General features: G+C 36.8%; 1 protein-coding gene and 1 long non-coding RNA gene across 5 annotated transcripts in view; one reads left to right on the top strand and one right to left on the bottom strand.

Annotated features, from left to right (window-relative positions):
* MBP (myelin basic protein) overlaps positions 1–18427 on the top strand; it is a 130526-nt gene that overhangs the window by 99001 nt on the left and 13098 nt on the right. For both annotated transcript variants that reach the window (XM_067537524.1, XM_067537523.1), the window contains exon 3: positions 694–1124. In XM_067537524.1, coding sequence (XP_067393625.1) covers positions 694–1124 — 431 coding nt within the window. The remainder of the gene's footprint in view (positions 1–693; positions 1125–18427) is intronic.
* LOC137146313 (uncharacterized) overlaps positions 1–18427 on the bottom strand; it is a 39940-nt gene that overhangs the window by 8496 nt on the left and 13017 nt on the right. For 2 of the 3 annotated variants that reach the window (XR_010917906.1, XR_010917908.1), the window contains exons 4-6: positions 6044–6166; positions 3133–3215; positions 118–343 (exon numbers count right to left, since the gene is read on the bottom strand). This is a non-coding gene — a long non-coding RNA (uncharacterized lncRNA). The remainder of the gene's footprint in view (positions 1–117; positions 344–3132; positions 3216–6043; positions 6167–18427) is intronic. The other variant, XR_010917907.1, reaches the window with a different exon arrangement.

Genomic DNA, 18427 nt, shown 5'->3' with positions numbered 1-18427 from the left:
ACAAATCAGGCAAAGAGACATTAAAAAATAATCGTAATGAACTGGGAAAAATGTTAGCCAATGTAGCTTAGATTACAATGGGGATTTGTACATTAAAGAATTCTAATGGACTCATACCAGTCTGAGTTCTAGCCTGTTCACCATAGAGCTCCGAGTTAGAAAAGTTGTATTGTCATGCAAAGAGGGACTGCAATTGAAGTGGAGATACATCCCAAACCTTTTGTCATGTCATTGGCTCTTTAGAAATAGTGAGAAGAGTGGTCGATGTAAGGAATTCTTTCCTCTTATAGCAGGTCCAGAGATGGCAATGGGAGACTTACTGCTAATAAAGCAGAGTTACAACCTACAACATAAACAGTGAGGTGATGGCATTGATAAACTATAATTGCAATAATTTTACAACAAACTTATGCCTATTTAACCAGCTATTTCCAAACACTTAATTATAAACATACTGACCACTACTCAGATTTTAAAACCTAAAAGAATTCACTCACTCCCAGTGCAAGTTAAATGTGAGAACAAGGTTCTGTTCCAAGATAGATTAATTCTCTGAAAGGCATTTGGAGAGAGAACATATTCTATGGATTTTGCATGAAACGACTAACTCAAGGCAAGTGGAAGAAAGCAGCATTGTTCCCATGCCCTGTTTTTCATAGGCTTGTATTCATATCTCATTCTTGTTGTTTGTAGGAGAGGCAGATGTGAACCAGAACAATGGGACCTCCACTAAGAGCACAGCGGTGACAGACTCCAAGGGCACAGCAGACTCAAAGAATGCCTGGAAAGAGGCCAATCCAGCTGACATGGTTGGTCGCCCCCACTTGATCCGCCTCTTCTCCCGAGATGCTCCAGGAAGGGAGGACAACACCTTCAAAGATCGGCCCTCAGAGTCAGACGAGCTACAGACCATTCAAGAGGACAGTGCAACAGCTTCAGAGAACTCGGATTTGATGGCTTCACAGAAACGCTCCTCTTTCCGGCACGGATCAAAAATGGCAACTGCAAGCACCATAGACCATGCTAGACATGGATCCCCAAGGCACAGAGACTCGGGTCTCCTTGACTCGCTGGGCAGATTCTTTGGAGGTGAAAAACAAGTTCCCAGGAGGGGCTCGGGCAAGGTGAGCTCTGAGGAATAGAGAACAGAACAGCTACAGCAAAATAAAATACAATTAAAAAGGAAAGGTGAAGTGGGTAACCACCCTACAGCAAGAGTTGATTTAGCTAGCAGGAAGGTATTGCAGGTGTCTGATATGATGTTTGGCTTCAATAAGAAATACAACAGCATAGTGCTAGAAAATGTTATGAGCTTGCAACAGAGCACATTTATCAGTTTCTAGGCAGAACCACTCTTCCACTGTCTGGAAATGAAGAGTATTTATAAGTCAGGGTGTAGCTCCGGAGACATTCCTGAGAGACTTGTGAACAATTTAGAAGTGGTGTTTATCTGTATATCGAACAACTTAGACAGAAGCTTCAGGATGCTTGTGTTTTTCTTTTGTGATCATTTTGTCTCAGATGTTTCTCACACCTAACAGGCACAAAAGCACGAGACAATCTATTGCAATCTTATGACAATTCTGCACTAGTACAGGGGATGCACTTGAAAATGGGTTTTTAATTTCTATGAGTGATATTTTTGTTGGAGTCTGCTTCACCAGCTTGCATTGTAAAATTAGCACAGCTTTGTAAGACGTGTGAAGGTGGTTGCTGTTGAGATAGCATGTAAGAAATTCTCCTGAAACCTGAATTTAGTATGGTCAAGCTCTTTGATCTTGATTGCAGAGGAGGGGGGAATAAATCACAATTGTACCTTCAAACATCTGTGGATTGAATAACAGAACTGCTGTGACCTGAGTGTTTAAAATGACTACATTTAGCATAAGAAAACATCTTCAATATGATCAAAATCACCCAACTCATGCAGGAAATAGAGGTGTAGAAAGAGGAAGGTGTGTATATTCCTGCCCATTCCAGGATTAGTAAACAGTATACATTTATAAGAGTGCTGATATTTCCTTAAAGCTTTGGTTCCTTGACCTGTTGTTTCTGAGTTTAGAACTTAAAGTTTGAATAGTCTGTTGCTGTATGAATGTAACAGAGCAGCATGTCTTCATTTGTGTTTGATCTGGTTTTTGCTACAGTAATCTTGAGTGGAAACTTTACTTTAACAGAATATCACACTGGTGGATAACCAAAGAAGAGAAGTTAACCCTTATCTGCCATCTAACATGTAGTACAAAATATTCATTTTGTGGGAAGTTTCTTATCACCTTCTTCCCCCAGTGAAACTTGTGATGCTTCCAGCAGCAGATTATTACTGCAGATATGTTAAATTAGCTAATAAACTAAACAGATGTAATTACATTTTGTTGTGCAGAACACTTTAGAAATTTAGATCATCATAAAACCATACTCAAACTTATTGTGATTTTATATAATCAAACATACTTGCAAGCTCTTACTGTACATGTGAAGTGTAGCTTGTATTAATTTTCATTAGCAATATAGCCTAGTGGATAGGACACTGGATTAGGTTGTCTTCCTGGATATGCCATCATCATTTAACATCTCTGTTCCTGCATCTGTAAATGGGGGATTATAAAGTTTGCCCAACTATGAAAAGCTCTATCTAACATTATAATGTTGTTTGTGCAGCAGCTAATGCCAGGCAGTGAGCAGTCATGGTCTTGATGAGGGGAAAACTTTTTTCTTTTGAATCCCTTGGCTTTTCTTGCAGTCATTGCAACAGGCATAAGCCACTCCTGATATTGATGGCAATTTGAAATGGATTCTTAAACATATAACACTGTAGTGGAATGTGGTTGGCTAGCGTCAACTCTTGCTATTATGTAATCACAGCATTGAGTGATCTAAAAACCAATATATAAATGTTCTTTATATATCAGGGGATCAATGCAAAATAATATTAGAATCTGCACACAGAAAAATAAAGAGTCTGGTATTATCTTTTGTATAGCAATAAAAAAAGAAATACACTTGCTGTGGTGGTGATGGTAGTAGTGATCTAAATTGGGTGCAAACTGTGGATTCCTGTATTTACCAATCATTGTGAATCTATTTACCTTGAGAGGTCTGTATATTGTCATGTACTAGAGGATTAAGTACCTTGTATCTTGGTTGATCATCAGCACTTGGTCAGATTAAGGGCAGGAATGAGTGGAGTGGAAAATCTCAACAGCAAACAGTGCCTGCAGAGCAAAATAAAGCTTTATGCATGAGTCCAAACAATTTTTAAGCCAGGAAAAAAAACCTGCTTTTTTAAACAACTGCTCTTAATGTTTTAAAGTGCTACCTTACAGATTTAAGCTGTAAGCACACAGAACTGGTATCTTGGGCAAAGTCAGTGACAATTTTTGAACTAGCAATACTGACTTCTAGTGCCAAAGCATCTCGTTGTTCCCAGAAACAATAATGCTGATGAATAAAAACATATCTTGAGAATCCACTCCAAGGGAGTTTCAATGCTGGTTCCCCCAGCCATTTCTTTCAATTAGTGTTTCATGAAGCTTAAAATCAGTGTCATTCAGTTATAGTTTGGGTGCCAGACAAGATTTAAGCTCCATATATTTATGTATAAATAGAGGAAATCTAAATGTCTGATATTCTCAATCATATTTAAAACCAAAATAAGTTAATTACTGAATTATATAGAATGGTAGAAAAAGAATATTAGTGCACCCTGAAATCATGACACAAAAAGCTGAAAAGGATTCAGGCAGTTTTCCAGATTTGGTGAACACTGAATTCAATGGATGGCTTTGGTGCATAAGATATTACAAAGGGAAATAATGTTTTTGGGGGCTGTGTTGTTTATGTTGCTTGAATTAGTTTTGTAACAAGTGTGCAGCTTTGTGAGTTTAAGAGCTAGTCTGCTGCTGCCTGCCTTGTGGCCTCTCCCCAACTACTCCATAAGGAGCATATATCTGAACTACCCACACCAGTAAATATTGGAATGTAGAGACAACACTTGTTCTTTGTACAGACTGAGGGTTGACATTCAGGCAAAACACATTATAAATTCTACATGGAGGCATATTCTTCTTACATCCATGGGTGAAAAGTACATTAATGAATAATGTTCTCTATTGTTTAAAGAAAGGTGGGGTGGAAACAAAAATGTATCTGTTTTGTGGCCTCCGGGTTCTCCCTTACCCTGGAATTTTGGAGCTGTGTTAAGGACGGTGGGAGTTCTGGGGGAGTAACATAAAAATAGACCCACTAGAATGTAAGGAGAGATTGTCTCCTTTCAATGGCAACGGCTGTGTTTGCCATTTTTTCTTCCCTCTACCAAGATTTTTGATAACTGAACCACATTAAATCACACACAGAACATGAGTTTTGTATTTTTACCAATTTAGTTTTTAATTAAAAATAATCCTAATGAAACCATTGTTATGTAATCATACAGGGCTTGATTCTGCCGTGCTTACGGTAGAATCATTATCATTACTAGTGGAGTGAGGCTAAGTAAGGGTAACAGAATCAGGCCCCTGCACAACTATAGTACAAACATCCCCAAGATTTTCCCCAATGCAGGACACAGTTTCTTTGTCAGTGGTAATCATTAGTAGTGTTTCCTTTTTCATCTCTATAGAATTTAACAGGGCAAATTTCAATTTTTAAAACTGATTAAAAATGCAACTGTGATGATCGGATTTGTCTAACCTCCATTTAAAACTTTGTGCTTAAGAATATTCTTTTTTCAAAAGACTACATTTGTAAGTTACATTACCAGAATTTTTATTTCCTGATTTAATTCTGAAATTACTTTTGTTTTCTACCAAATCTTGGATTGTGATACAGTAACTTTATACCCCAAATTTTAACACTATGCTAGCTTAATGAACTAGGTTTGTAAGGTATGATGGTACTTGTGAAAGACAGTAAATTATAACTCATGTGTCAGACTTGATTGATATGCCAAAGTCTGCAAAGCCATTTTTATCTCCTTTTTGCATTACTGCTCAATAAAGTAAACGTTTTTACTCTCCATTTATGTCCACACTTTAAGTTCTCGTGCTATCTGCATAGTGCCCCGCTCCTACATTTTTTTTCACAGCCAAAGGAAGTATGGGGATGTAAAGAATACAGCATCAAGACATTGGATTCCCTTTCCCATGTGTGAAGTAGTAATAGAGTATTGATTACATTGAGCTACTCAATAAGTTGAGCAAAATGGTGGTTTTAATATTGCAAACAGAATGTTTGTTCACCAAGGAAACCACAGCACAACCCTATAAATAATAAATGTATGTAGATTTGCTAGAATCACAACAATTTCATTAACCAAAAAATTCCTTTTATTTTAAAACTTTGTGTAAGCCCCACCCCATTGTCTCTTTTGTTCAAGATCCTAACATAATATACCCAGTGCACTGAACGTCTAGAAAAATATTAGTCAATGCTTGTTCTAATTTAAAGTTCTGTTATCCCAATGAGCAACTGACTTTCAAAGTATAGGAAATGCTCAGATTGTAATTATTTACTGTGACCTTTCTTTTTTTAATTCTCTTAGTTGTCTTGGGGGAAAACCTTCTTGTGTTATCCATTGTTTTTGTATACTCACCTAATGTATAAATGATGGGCTTGTACAGAAGTATTTGTCTTTAATGATACTAGCTTTATGGTGGCTGTAACATAACATGATTTTGTTTTCATCTTTTGCTTTATATGTGCTTCAACGTTTATATTCATTTATTAAAGTCAGAGAGACCTGGTGTACTAATTCCTTAGTTTATTTTTAACTATCTGATTGTATTAACAGAATGGAACTAGTCCCTCTTTTACCCATTATACACTATAATATATGTGAAGTGATGAGCAATATCAGGGGACAGAAAAAGATCCACCAACTTAAGCAGCTTAACAGTCAAAGCTCTCATTAACGAGAGGCTGAATGTTAGATTTTTCCCCCCCTAGAGCTCAGTTAAATCCGTGTGTTGGCAAGAATGAATCAGGAATGTGTACATTTTTAGTAAATGTGACTGACTTACAAGAATTCATATTCCCAGCTTACCTCAGTGAGAGCACGATTGGGTCCTTATTCAACAATGATTGTTATCTCAGCACACTGGAGTGGAGGGTGAGGGAGTTGGCTGTACTTTTGATGGAACATTCCATTATTATAGGGTTCTCTCTCCTTGGAAAAAATTAAGACAATATAGTGAATATTTACTCAGCAAAGGAACATATGGAATGATCTACAGTAAATAAATGCATGTTGTCTGGGCTGCCACTTCTGGTTAGTGTTTCATCTGATTGGTAATTTAGGTGCCAGATTTGCTCTGTAGTTGTCTAATTCATGGTATTCATACAAAGACATTTTTTATACTGTAAGATAGAGGCAATCGTCATTATCATGTATTAAAATAAATACATATTGATGGAAACTACTACAAACCAGCAGGCCAGGAAAAACATAATACATGGCATTGTACAAAAATGCATGAGGAGCCAAGAAGTAAGGAGAGCCGATGGGGGGCATTCCTGCCCTGACAACTGTATTTTGTTTGTGCATCTGAACCAATTGACTAGTATTTTCAGAAATTGCCAAGATCATTACTCAAAGAAAGTACTTTTAAAAAATATTAAGTGACAGACTGGAAGAATCTATTTGGCCGTACACATTTTTTACAATTGATCTGAACCTGTATTTCCAGCTCTGTCAATTTGTTTCCTCTATCTCTGAAGCTCAACAAAGTCTTCCATAAGCTATTCTTTGACTGACACCGTTCTGCCTGAACAGCCATTATAACCTTCAACAATTTTAAGATCTGGCTCCCTCTTTCTGGAGCCCTGTGCCAGTACAGGGATCTTTATCTTGTTCTTCTGGATCACATCCCTTCAGAAGATTTCATCCTCTCAGCCTTCTCATCTGTAAAACTGAGAAAATGTCATGCATACCCACCTAACTGGTGAGTTGCAAGGATTAATGAGTTAATTTTTGTAAAATACCTGGAAGATGAAATGGTTTAATAGCTTTTATTTTATGTCAGTTTCAGACCAGCAGGTGGAAAAAAGAACAGCATCCTGCTCACATACTGCAATACTTTGCTTTCAGTGTCTTCACTGGATTTTTGTCATAGGGCAAGCCCCAAACATTTGTGTAGGGTCTAGAATAGCATTTGCAAAGGTCTTAGCTAATGGCAAGCCACTCAAGTTAAAATTCAAGCAAAACCTCTTATGTGAATGGTACCTATGGTTTTGCAATGCTAGTATGTAAACAATAGTCATGACAGGCATTTGAAAAAAGGGGTTCAGCCTTATCTAAAATCAGTGCCATTCCACTTTGCTCTTAGGGGGAGCTAAAAGGCTCCTGAAACACACTACCAACTTTGTACTATTTGCAATTACCATGAATGCTGAGTCCATTGTCACCTGCGCTCAAGCTTTGTGATGGCAGCAAATTTTTGGTGTGGCTAAGGAAGACTGGGCCGTATTTTCCAAGAAGGAAATAGGTATTCTTATCAAAGTGTTCACATATACAAAGTGAGTATCTCTAGTCTGTATCTAAATGAGTTTGTCAAGGTAAGGATTAAGTGAAGGAGTGACTAAAGAGCTCAAGTTTTGGCCAAAGTACATGCTGTACTTTTCACCCTATATATACATATATATATATATTTTTTAAAGTACACACACACATGCACACACAATTCCTCTCTGTAAATCTCTATTCAGGAAGCAATTCAGACTTGTCATTATGTTTTCATAATGCACAAAGTTCAGATCTGAACTCTCAGGGGAGTTTGGATACAGGGTTTAATTCATTCTATTAGAGAGCTCAGGTTTAATACAAAGTTTGAGCCAAACTTCCCCAAAGTTCAGAAGCATTCAGAGCTAGGATTTCAGTTCAGACCTATCTCTAGCAATACTCTGTATTATAAATTAGTCTTACACGGTGAAATTGACTCCTGTGTAGAAGACCAGCATAAATCCTATCCACGACTTAAACCACATAGAGCTGATTTTACTCCATTAATCACTACTGATCTATAAAGTTCTTGTTAGGTTTAATTATTAGATACTGCACATTTTATAAGAGGGTTTGATACTAATGGTAGAGATCCAGGCAACTTATTTGTACCCTTTACTATGCTTTTGGAACATATTAGATACTTTTTGCCAAAAAGCAATTCCATTGTTTTCATTCTGAGCGAAGTCCATAACCTTCACACTTCCTGTCTGATGAACTTTAGATCAGCTGTTTTCATGTTTCTTGCACATACCATGATGGAAACAAGTCTGACATTTTTTAGCAGATTTCTGTCTTTCAATACAGCATCATATTCAACATGGAAAAAGGTCATAAACCAACAAAAGGAAGAGATTTAAATAGTACACATAGACAACTATATACAAGAAAGTAAAAACACAAATTCAACACAAGCTCAATCCCAATATATTATATATTTTCAACATATGATCTCAACAATATATATTCCCGTATGGTTCAGAAAGATCTGAGGGGTTTTTAATTTTCCCGAATTACACACAACACTCACCTCAAGCATCAGAAAGATAGTTTGGATTCATTGCACTGCTTGATGAAAACAGAAAAAGACCAACAACTTGCAGTCTGGAAGGACATTACCACTTCCAACATAGCTACTTCAAGTGCTCTTAATACTGGGTAAACCGTATGAGTGATTTTCATAATCATGACATTGCTGCAAATTTTTTTCCTAAACTTCCAAAGAAACATGCATGATCCAATAAAATAGACTAAGTTGACAGTAACTTTTGGGAAACCTTTTCAAGTAGTCATTAAGAATGTTCTAATATCAAAGATGGACATTTAATCATCATTTGATTATAACAGGCTTCTGCAGTGTTTCCTATCACACTAGCTGTGATAACCCCACTGGTACCTTTCATTACAGCAAATCTGTTTTGTTCAGCATACGAGAGGCAGCTTTCATTTGATTCACTTTATTAGATGTACATTTTCTTTAGATAAGATTCCTGAACTGTTTTCCCCTGGCTGATTCATTTGTGCAAGTCTCTCTGATTTGGATACCAGGAGGAAAGAAGGATACAGTGTAGCTCACCCTGACTTTTTTTTTTGCATTTTTTTCCCCTAAAATGAACCCATCAAATGCATACCCCCCAAAAAAAGCATTAAAACTGCACTCCAAACCACAAATAAAAATGGAGTTTAGCAGAGATCTCTGCAGCAAAGGGTCTCACTAGCCTGACTGAGTCCACTGACGATAGCCCAAGGGGCGTAATTCTGTAACTTCATGAATGCCATGGATTTCATCAAGTGTACTGAGACCTGTAGCAGTAGTAATATTAGATTTTGGAATGTTTTCGGCAATTCAGGAAGCACTCACTAAATTGCATAGAGGGGGAAATATTTTAATAGGTAAGTTTAAATTGAATACCACCCACAGTCTCATTAATGGGTACATGCCGCACAGAAATTTCTGTTTAACTCAGTATTTGCTTTTCAGTTCAACTGCTAATATTTTACGTCAATTAGCAAGACAAAGTGTTAGCCATCTGAAAACCAAGCCATTTATTTAAGTGCCCTACCTTGGATTTATGTACTCTGCTTTTACTCACAATCTCAAGTTAGCAGGTGTCCCTTGCCTTATTCTGCTATTGCCCCTTTATTGGCTTTTTGGCTATTCAGGAATTGTTTTACATTCTGTGTGTGTCCTTTGCATAGCACAATGGGATTCCAATCTCACTTGTGGCCTCTAGACACTAATATAAATAATAGTAATACTCAAATATCAGCTTCTTAAAGAATATACACAATGTTATTAAACAAACAGGCTTTAACTATGAGATTCTCTAGCCCCTCGCTCACGATCCATTTTCATTTATAAGATTAGCTGAAAATGAGTCTTGGGAAGTTGTAGCTGACAAGTTTCTAAATTACAATAAAATCTCGTTTAGTATTTAAGCCTATTTCAGGAAATTAACGGGATTCTTTATTTAAACTGGTGACAGCAGAGGTGTTAAGACAGCATCCTTAAATCTATTTGGCAAAACAAAACAAATGAGTTACTCCTTAAAATGCCAGTGGCAGAGGCAGTGGATTAGGGAGCTAGGTGGCTTATAGAGTTAATCACAGAGCATTTCACTTCTGAATTATTAGTTTATACCCATCCTAGGGACCTTATACTGCAAGGTTCTCAGGTCCTTCAACATCAGAGAGTGCACAGTCATTCATAAAAGAAGAAGACCTAGTTAAGTAACCACAGATAATTGTTGCTATCTGTGTGACAGCCCATATAAAATGAACTGGAGGTATTAATTCAGTCCCTTGTTGGCATGTATCTTCATCACAAATTGAATCCTTTTCAAGCATTCGTTTAAAAAATAATCTAACACCAATAAAATTATTTTAAAACTTTTTCCTCTGAAAAAGACCCTGTCAAGAAAATTTAGCCTGAAGTTTAGCATTTGTAAAAGAAAGTTATTTCAAAACTTACAGCAAATTAAAAGATTTCCAGGAGTGTTTTTGGTTTTTTTTTAATTCCAAAGTAACATTTTTCTTCAGTGTTCAAAGCTGAAACCCTGATACTGTGCTAATGCCAGGAAAGTGAAATTGCCAGGAAACAGACTATAATTGAGAGTTCACAGATTCCAAGGTGATGATTGTAATAATCTAGTCTGACCTCCTGTATTACACAGGCCATAAAATTTCCCCCAGATAATCCCTAAAGCATATATTTTAGAAAAACATCCAACCTTCATTTAAAAATTGTCAGTGATGGAGAATCCACCATGTTTCTTGGTAAATTGTTCCAGTGGGTAATTACCTGCATTGTTAAAATGTACATCTCATTTCCAGTCTGAATCCATCTAACTTCAATTTCCAGCCACTGGACTGTATTATAAACTTCTCTGCTAGTTCAAAGAGCCCATTATCAAATATGTATATTCCATGTAGGTACTTACAGACTGAAATCAAGTCAACACTTAACCTTCTCTTTGTTATGCTAAATAGATTGAGCTCGAGTCTATTACTAGAACGCATGTTTTCTAATCCTTTAATAATTCTCAGAGCTTTTCTCTGAACCCTTTCCAATTTATCAACATCCTTCTTGAATTGTGGACACTCCGTCAGCAGCAGTCACACCAATGCCAAATACAGAGGTAACATAACTCTCTACTTCTACTCGAGAATCCCGTTTATGCATCCAAAGACTGCACTAGCCCTTTTGGCCACATCATCACACTAGGAGCACACGTTCAGATGATTATCTACCATGACCCCCAATGTTTTTTTTTTCATTTTCACTGCTTCCCAGGATACAGTTCCCCCATCCTGTAAGTATGGCCGGCATTCTTTGTTCATAGATGTATACATTTATTAGTATTAAAACAGTGTGTTTGCACCCAGTTCAAAGAAAATAACTAGTGCATTTTCATCTTCCACTTGGAGAAATTAAAAAAGTGAACAGTGGCATAAATTGTAAAAAGTAAATTAGATTTAAAAAATGATTTCAGTTTTCCTCATCTAGATTCAAGATGTGTTGTTTATAACAATGGTTAAAAATAGTCTTAAAATTAATTTAAGCCTGATAGTGTCACCTTAATCTTCAGAATATTATTGCCGCCAATACATTGTTAATATTTACTGATCATTAGGGGTCTGATACTACATTTACTTGCCATTATTTATTTATTACTGTTTTATTAGGAGCAATTCTGTTACGGTAAGATTTTCAAATGGCACAAATGGCAGTTAACGCCCACTGAAAGTTTTCGTGCGTTTGAAAATATACGTTGTTGAATTGCATGAGTAGGCATTGCAAGATCTAGCATCATGTTTGTACCAAGCCAAGTCAGACAAGTATTTTGTGGGAGATGCTTAAGTACCACCACTTGTATGCCAGCTACTGATTATGATCAAACAACAACAAAAAGATGACATGAGCTAGTAAGCATAGTACTGGTTTCTTGGTGAAAGGTTGAATAAGACAGTGAAACTAATGTGATACGTACACTAACCAAATCAGCAGAAATGGAGAGCTGTTTTATACATATATTAAATTAAGCATAATTTTACCCTGAAAATCCTATCTGTCATGGCAGAGGTATAAATATTAAAATGGAAAATTCCTCACTTTGCCCAAACCCAATAGCATTAAATGAGGATGAAATCTTGATTCATAGTATTCTGTTGAAAAATGGGCTTTGCTGTTTCTCTTAGACAGTCCCTGGAGCTTGCTAATGTGGGCAGTGTCAATACATATATTAGAGAGGACAGAGGTAAATGTTTAGCACAGGGATTACACAAAATGGTAAAACTGCTGTTAATAATTAAAGTACTAGTCTGTAAATTTCCCTCTGCAACAAGCTCAAGGTTACTCTTTTATGTCTGTCTGACTTAGAGCCCAATTATACAAGGTTGTAAGGCCAATATTCATGAAATTTAAATTAAACAGTCTGACAAAAAAAGGACCTTTTATTGCTCAAATCTAAAAGTGTAATTTTACTCACGAGAGTAGTTCCATTCAAGCTGATGAATACAGTTAAGGCTATGGACCAACCATCATCATTGGTAACTGATGAGTTAAACTCATTGCTAATAAACCCAAAGGGGAGGGGAGGGAGGGAGACATTTTAACAAATCCTCCAAGCATGGGAGGCAAAGATTCAAAAACAAAACCCAAAACCAGGTACATATTTTGCACTGTTTCTTTCACCTGCAATGAGGAACATCAAAATCTGAACCATGGGGTAATAATAATGTAGTGGGTCAAAATAATGTGGCTTTGGCCCACCTTTACGAGTAAAATGAACTGTCTTGGAATTCCAAAAATCCACCAGCAACAAATTAACCAAGTAGTTCTCTCTCTCACTCTCTTTGAAATGATGGCACAGAGTAAACAACTACAGACAAAATTTCTGAATTTGGGTGCCAAAAGCATATTGAGGCACCAAAAGACAAGATTTGATTTCAGAAGCGCTCGGCACCCACAAATCCCATTAAAGTTGATCTGAGATGTAGGTATTCAGAACCTTTAAAAATCAGGCCACTTCTGGAAAAGGGATTTTGGAAAGTACCAGATTTGAAAATTTTGGCTTACATATTTATACAGTGTATCTGCAGTAAGTGAAACGAAAGTTTGTTCTTGGCTAATTAGCAAAGTTTTACCAAGAATTCTTAGAAGCTTCTTTTAAAATTAGTAATACTATATCTACCAATTTTAAAATGAATTCACAAATTGATATACCGAAATCTATGTCTAGGCAGTTCTCCCAAACTGTATTATATAAAAACAGGTGCAAACACATGCTATGGCATGAAACTCGTCAAATAGAGGGATCCTTCCTTTTTACCTCTCTCTGGAATACAGAGCTGGGCTCATTCACTAGGGTAAGTTGATTGAGTCCCAAACAAGTTTCCTGTGAATACTGGGGAACTGAGTGTCTGGATATGTCTACTCTACAAATGCTATAGTGGCGCTGCTGCAGTGTAAACACTTGCTACAGTGAGCGAAGTCGCTTTTCCGTCGCTGTAATAAATTCACCCCTCAAGAAGCAGCAGCAGTAGCTTTTTGACAGAAGAATTCTTCCATTGACCTCGCAGTGTTTACACCAAAGCTTAGGTCAGATTAACTACATCTCTCAGGGGTGTTAATTTTTCACACCATTGAGCAGCACAGCTCGGTCGGCCTACGATTTTAGATGTAAACCAGGTCTCTGTCTCAGTTTCTGTATGCACTGTTTGGACAGAAGACTGGCTCTTTGTTGTTGTAGAGTATTCAATAAGCATACACTTTTGTCAGCAAACAAATTTTAAATACAGCTGCAAACATGTGGCCAAATCCCTCTGGGTTCACAAACCAATTAATTCATTCAAAGGGTCTCAATTCAAGGCTAGACGCTGTGAAACATGTTCCTTGAATATAACATATGGAAACAAATCTTGCCATATTAGTGATTACCTGAGTTGCTCCAAGTGCAGCACAATATTAAAACTGATGTAAAACTTGAACATTTATAATAGGTGTGAGGCTTGGAAAACCCTGTGAAATTGTCTGATTACATGCTGCAAACTTTAACTGGCAATCTGTGTGTCACAGCTCCATCTGGTGATAAAGACTAATATCACACTGTACTGAGTGGAAACTTCCAGTAACACAAGAAAGCAGCAAAGGGTAAATATGGCTCTTTTTAAAATATAGTTGATGTGCAGTGTGCCCTTCATATCTATTAGGTTCTCATGTTGATGTCCATCATTTCACTCGGTGCCTAGCGCCTACTTCAAAAGTAAACCAGGGTTTATCTTAAGCATATATTGATACAAAACTCATTGACTGGATGAACTAATTTAAAGTGTTACTTAAACAAAAACGCATAAATAGCAAGAATTAAGTCAATAACTCAGCAGGGGCTATGATTTACTTTCTCTTTCATTGACATTTCATTTTCTCTTCTATGCACCCTGAGACACTGCACTAAATCGTTTCAATTAACTGATTTTGATAGGTTGGTTGCAGTTTTGGGTTGGGTTTTTTTTGGTGGTTCTAGGAAATGTTTTTCCAATTTTACTTTCTTTTTAATTGATTTTGAATCTTAGTGCCTGCAGAGTGATAGAAAGCACAAAGTGCAGCTGAAAAAGGGAGTAAATACAGTAGTTTATAAGTGCATCTAAATTAAGGGGAAATAGGTAAATTACCTGTTGCTACAAATTTAGAATAATATGTTTACAGAGGTTAATACATGCTGCAACCACTACACTTGGAGAGCTGAGACACACAAGTTGTGAAACTCTGTCACAGAATTGTCAGCAAGAACAACAGCCAACTTCCTGGTTTTAGGTCGCAAGACTCATCCCTCTTAAAAGGGACCATATCAAAAACCTAACTGTGGTAATGACATTTTTGACACTACAAACAGCAGAATCTATATCCATAATACTTAATTCATTGTATACTTTGCATGATATCCTTTTCAATAAACCAGATTACTGGCATACAGTACATACCAGTAACTGATTAGAGAGCTAGTTGATGATTTACACCTAATTTTTTAAGTTATTATTAACATACATAAAATGAAACAAGTATAATCATTCCAAATTCTAGATATTTATCCTTGTTAACATTAACTTAATAAATACACATTTCCAGACAAGTTTTATCTTATTCATGACAATTTCCACATCTCACATTCCACTTTATTTAATCTGCAAAGAACCAGGATCTCAGGCCTCTAACCAGTAACATCACATATACCACATGTCTCGTTAAGTGTAAGTAATGAAGGCTTAGTTGTTTTTTTTTAAAGTAGATAACTTCAGGATAAAATCATAGCAAAAATGGTTAAAATGTAATTTAGCACAAGATGGAGGAAGGGAGTGAGAAATGATTTAAAAGTGGCACAGCAGGATTCATTTTTGGGACATGAAACATGCTTGTGGACTCATTTTTATTCCCTTGGAATATGAATGAGTGAAGCTTTGCAATTTAAATTCCCACCTGCTGTCTCTTTTTTATAAGGACTGAATATGAAAAATAGAATGATTACTTACTGGTGTTAGCTGCTGTTCTTCGAGATGTCCGCACACATGGGTCCCAGTCATGGTGTGTGGTTGCCCCAAAGCAATAGCTTTGAACGTTTTCACTAGTAGTGTTCAGCAGAGATCATGCTTGTTCTCTACATGTCCTCATGATCACCCTCCCAAGGGCACACAGAGTGCAGTGACCCCAACTGCCACTCAGTTCCTTCACCACCCAGAATCCATCGTATAAGAAGAAAGGTGGATCATGGGAGCAACAAGTCTGGACTTCTCAAAGAATCACAGTTACTATAAGGTAAGTAACTACTTTCTCTTATTTGAGTACTCCATATGTGGATCCCAGTCATGGTGATTAGCCTGCATTCATCCTAAACTGAGGTGGGTGCAAGGAGTTATTTGAAAAGAGATTGCAAAACTGCCCTTCCAAAACGGGCAACCGATCAAGAAGCATTCATTAACCAATAATGCTTTGTATATGTATAAGCTCAAGTTCTGGTAGCTGCTCTGCAAATCTCCAGCATTGGCTCTCAACTTAGACATATGAATCAATTAGAATGTTTAAAGATGGACTTATTAATATCATATACAGTCCTAATAAAATCAGATACCCATTGTGAAAGCTTTTGCGATGAAACAGCCATCCCTTTAGATTTATTGCCATAAGCAATAAAATGTCAAAGTCTTACGAAAATATTTTGTTTTATCCAGATAGTATAACAATGATCTTTTAAATTGCACATGTAATTTAACTTTAGCTGAGATGAATGATGTCTTGGAAAGAAGACTGATCAATTAATAAACTGATTGGTATGAAAATCCAATAACAGTTTCAGAATGAAGGACAGATGATGTCTCAGTCACCTTGTCTATATGAAAAGCTGTATGTGTGCGGGGAAGGAGAATATAATTAATGCTTGTCAAAGTTCACTTATTCTACTTGCTGAGGCAATAGTCTTCAAAAATGTCACTTCCATTGCAAAAATTGCTGAATTGCGCAGCTTGCTAGAGATTCAAAAGGGGGTTCCCATTAGGAAAAAAAGTGCCAAATTTAAATCCCATGTTGGAGCAATCCTTCTTACAGGAGTGAAAACTTGAATCAGGCCCCTCAGAAATCTGCTCATTGATGACAGAAAACGAAACCCCCTTCTACAGGCGAATAAAATGCTGAAATCCTGCCAACTGTACTTAAACTGAAACAGATAGACACAAGTGCTTCAAATGTTATGAGTAATCAAGATTATTGGAATAGAATACACCAAGAAGGAATGTAATCCTTAGATATGGCCCATAATAAAAAAAAAAAACATTACAACTTGCAGAATATGTTATTTCCTGCTCTGAAGTTAGATATTCTGTACTTCTGAAGAACATTTTCTATCTAATGAGGACATGTAGAAACCATCCAAGCCATGAGATGTAGTGACATTGGATTTGGGTGTAGGAGTAAACTGTGATTCCATGTCATTCTGAATCAGAAGCATAGTAAAATGTTGATTGGACAATATTAAGAGATTGGAGAACCAGAACGGTTAAAGCCAAGCAGGACCTATCAGTATAACCCAAGCTTTCTCTTGCCTTATCTTTCTTAACATCTTTAGAATTAAAGGAGAAGTAGAAAAGGCATACATCAATGGTATGACCAGCAAATCATGAAAGCGTTCTGTTATGTATCCCAGACTCTTTCCTGTTCAAGAATAAAACAAACACTTGTTCTGATTCAAAGCAAACAGGACTATTTGGGAAAATCCTCACTTTTGGAAGATGTGGTCCTGTAATGAATCTTTTAATTTCCATTCATGGAAAAAGGTCACCTTTCTGTTTAATGAGTCTGCTAAAACCATTGTTCTCCCCTGGAAGATGAAGAGCTGTCAGACTGATATAATTTTGGATACACCATTCCCATAGAGGACATAGAAGGTCTGATCTTGCACCTTTCTGCCTGTTCATTCAGTATGGAGAGGCACTTAGTGAACATCCTCAAAGCCAAAGAAATTCCAAATAATATAACTTGGAATTGATAGTTATTTGCGAAAGCCACTAACTGAAGATGCTACTTATATGCAGAATGAATCGACACATGAAAATAAGCATCCTGCAAGTTGACAATCATGAACCAATCTATGGGATCTAGAATGGGAATAACTGAAGCAGGAGCTACCATACAAGACTTGGTGTGCCAGATGTATTTGTTTAGATTCCTGAGATCTAGAATCGGACGCCAACCTCCTTTATATTTTTCTATGAAAAAAATAGAAGCCCTTTCCCACAAATTCTTCAGGTACCAATTCTAATCAGTCTTATGTTGATTAGGTCATCTATTTCTTGATGTACTCTTGTGAAAATGGTCCCTGAAAAAGGACTGAGAAGGTGTATGGGTGGGAGGCAGAGACTGAAACTGAATGACATAACCATCTCTGATAAATTAAAGGACCCATTGATCTGTGATGATGCCCATCCAAGTCTCTTGATAAAAGAAAAAGTGGAATCAAAAAGGAGGAAAGAAGAGATATAGATCCTTGTAGATTAGTCCATGATCCTCGACTATCGCATCAAATCTAATGTCTCTGTGTCTGTCCTGATTGTGAGGTTACCAAAAAGGACGATGGAACTCATCTTCTCTTTTGATATCTTAATCTTCTCTTCGATTGGTCAGAAGGTCTCTGCTAATAAAAGTATGAGGAAGTTTAGTATTCCTATATCTCGGAGAAGAAGAATGTGGATAACATTGTTTCTTCCTAAATGCAGGGGGTATATAAACCTAGAGATCTAAGATTGGATTCTTAAGTCTTTTAACAAATGCAAAGGTCTCATCCGTTTTAATACTAAACAAGCTCAGTCCATCAAATGGAAAATCTTTGGTGGTTGTCTGTACCTCCATAGATAAATCTGAGGAAGACAACCATGATGCACATC

This window comes from Emydura macquarii, unplaced genomic scaffold, assembly GCF_026122565.2.
Source record: "Emydura macquarii macquarii isolate MOO-44397 ecotype Brisbane River unplaced genomic scaffold, CSIRO-AGI_Emac_v2 contig_431, whole genome shotgun sequence".
Classification (NCBI taxonomy): domain Eukaryota; kingdom Metazoa; phylum Chordata; order Testudines; family Chelidae; genus Emydura; species Emydura macquarii.
The sequence above is the reverse complement of the archived record's forward strand: the minus strand, read 5'-3'. Positions and strand labels throughout refer to the sequence as shown.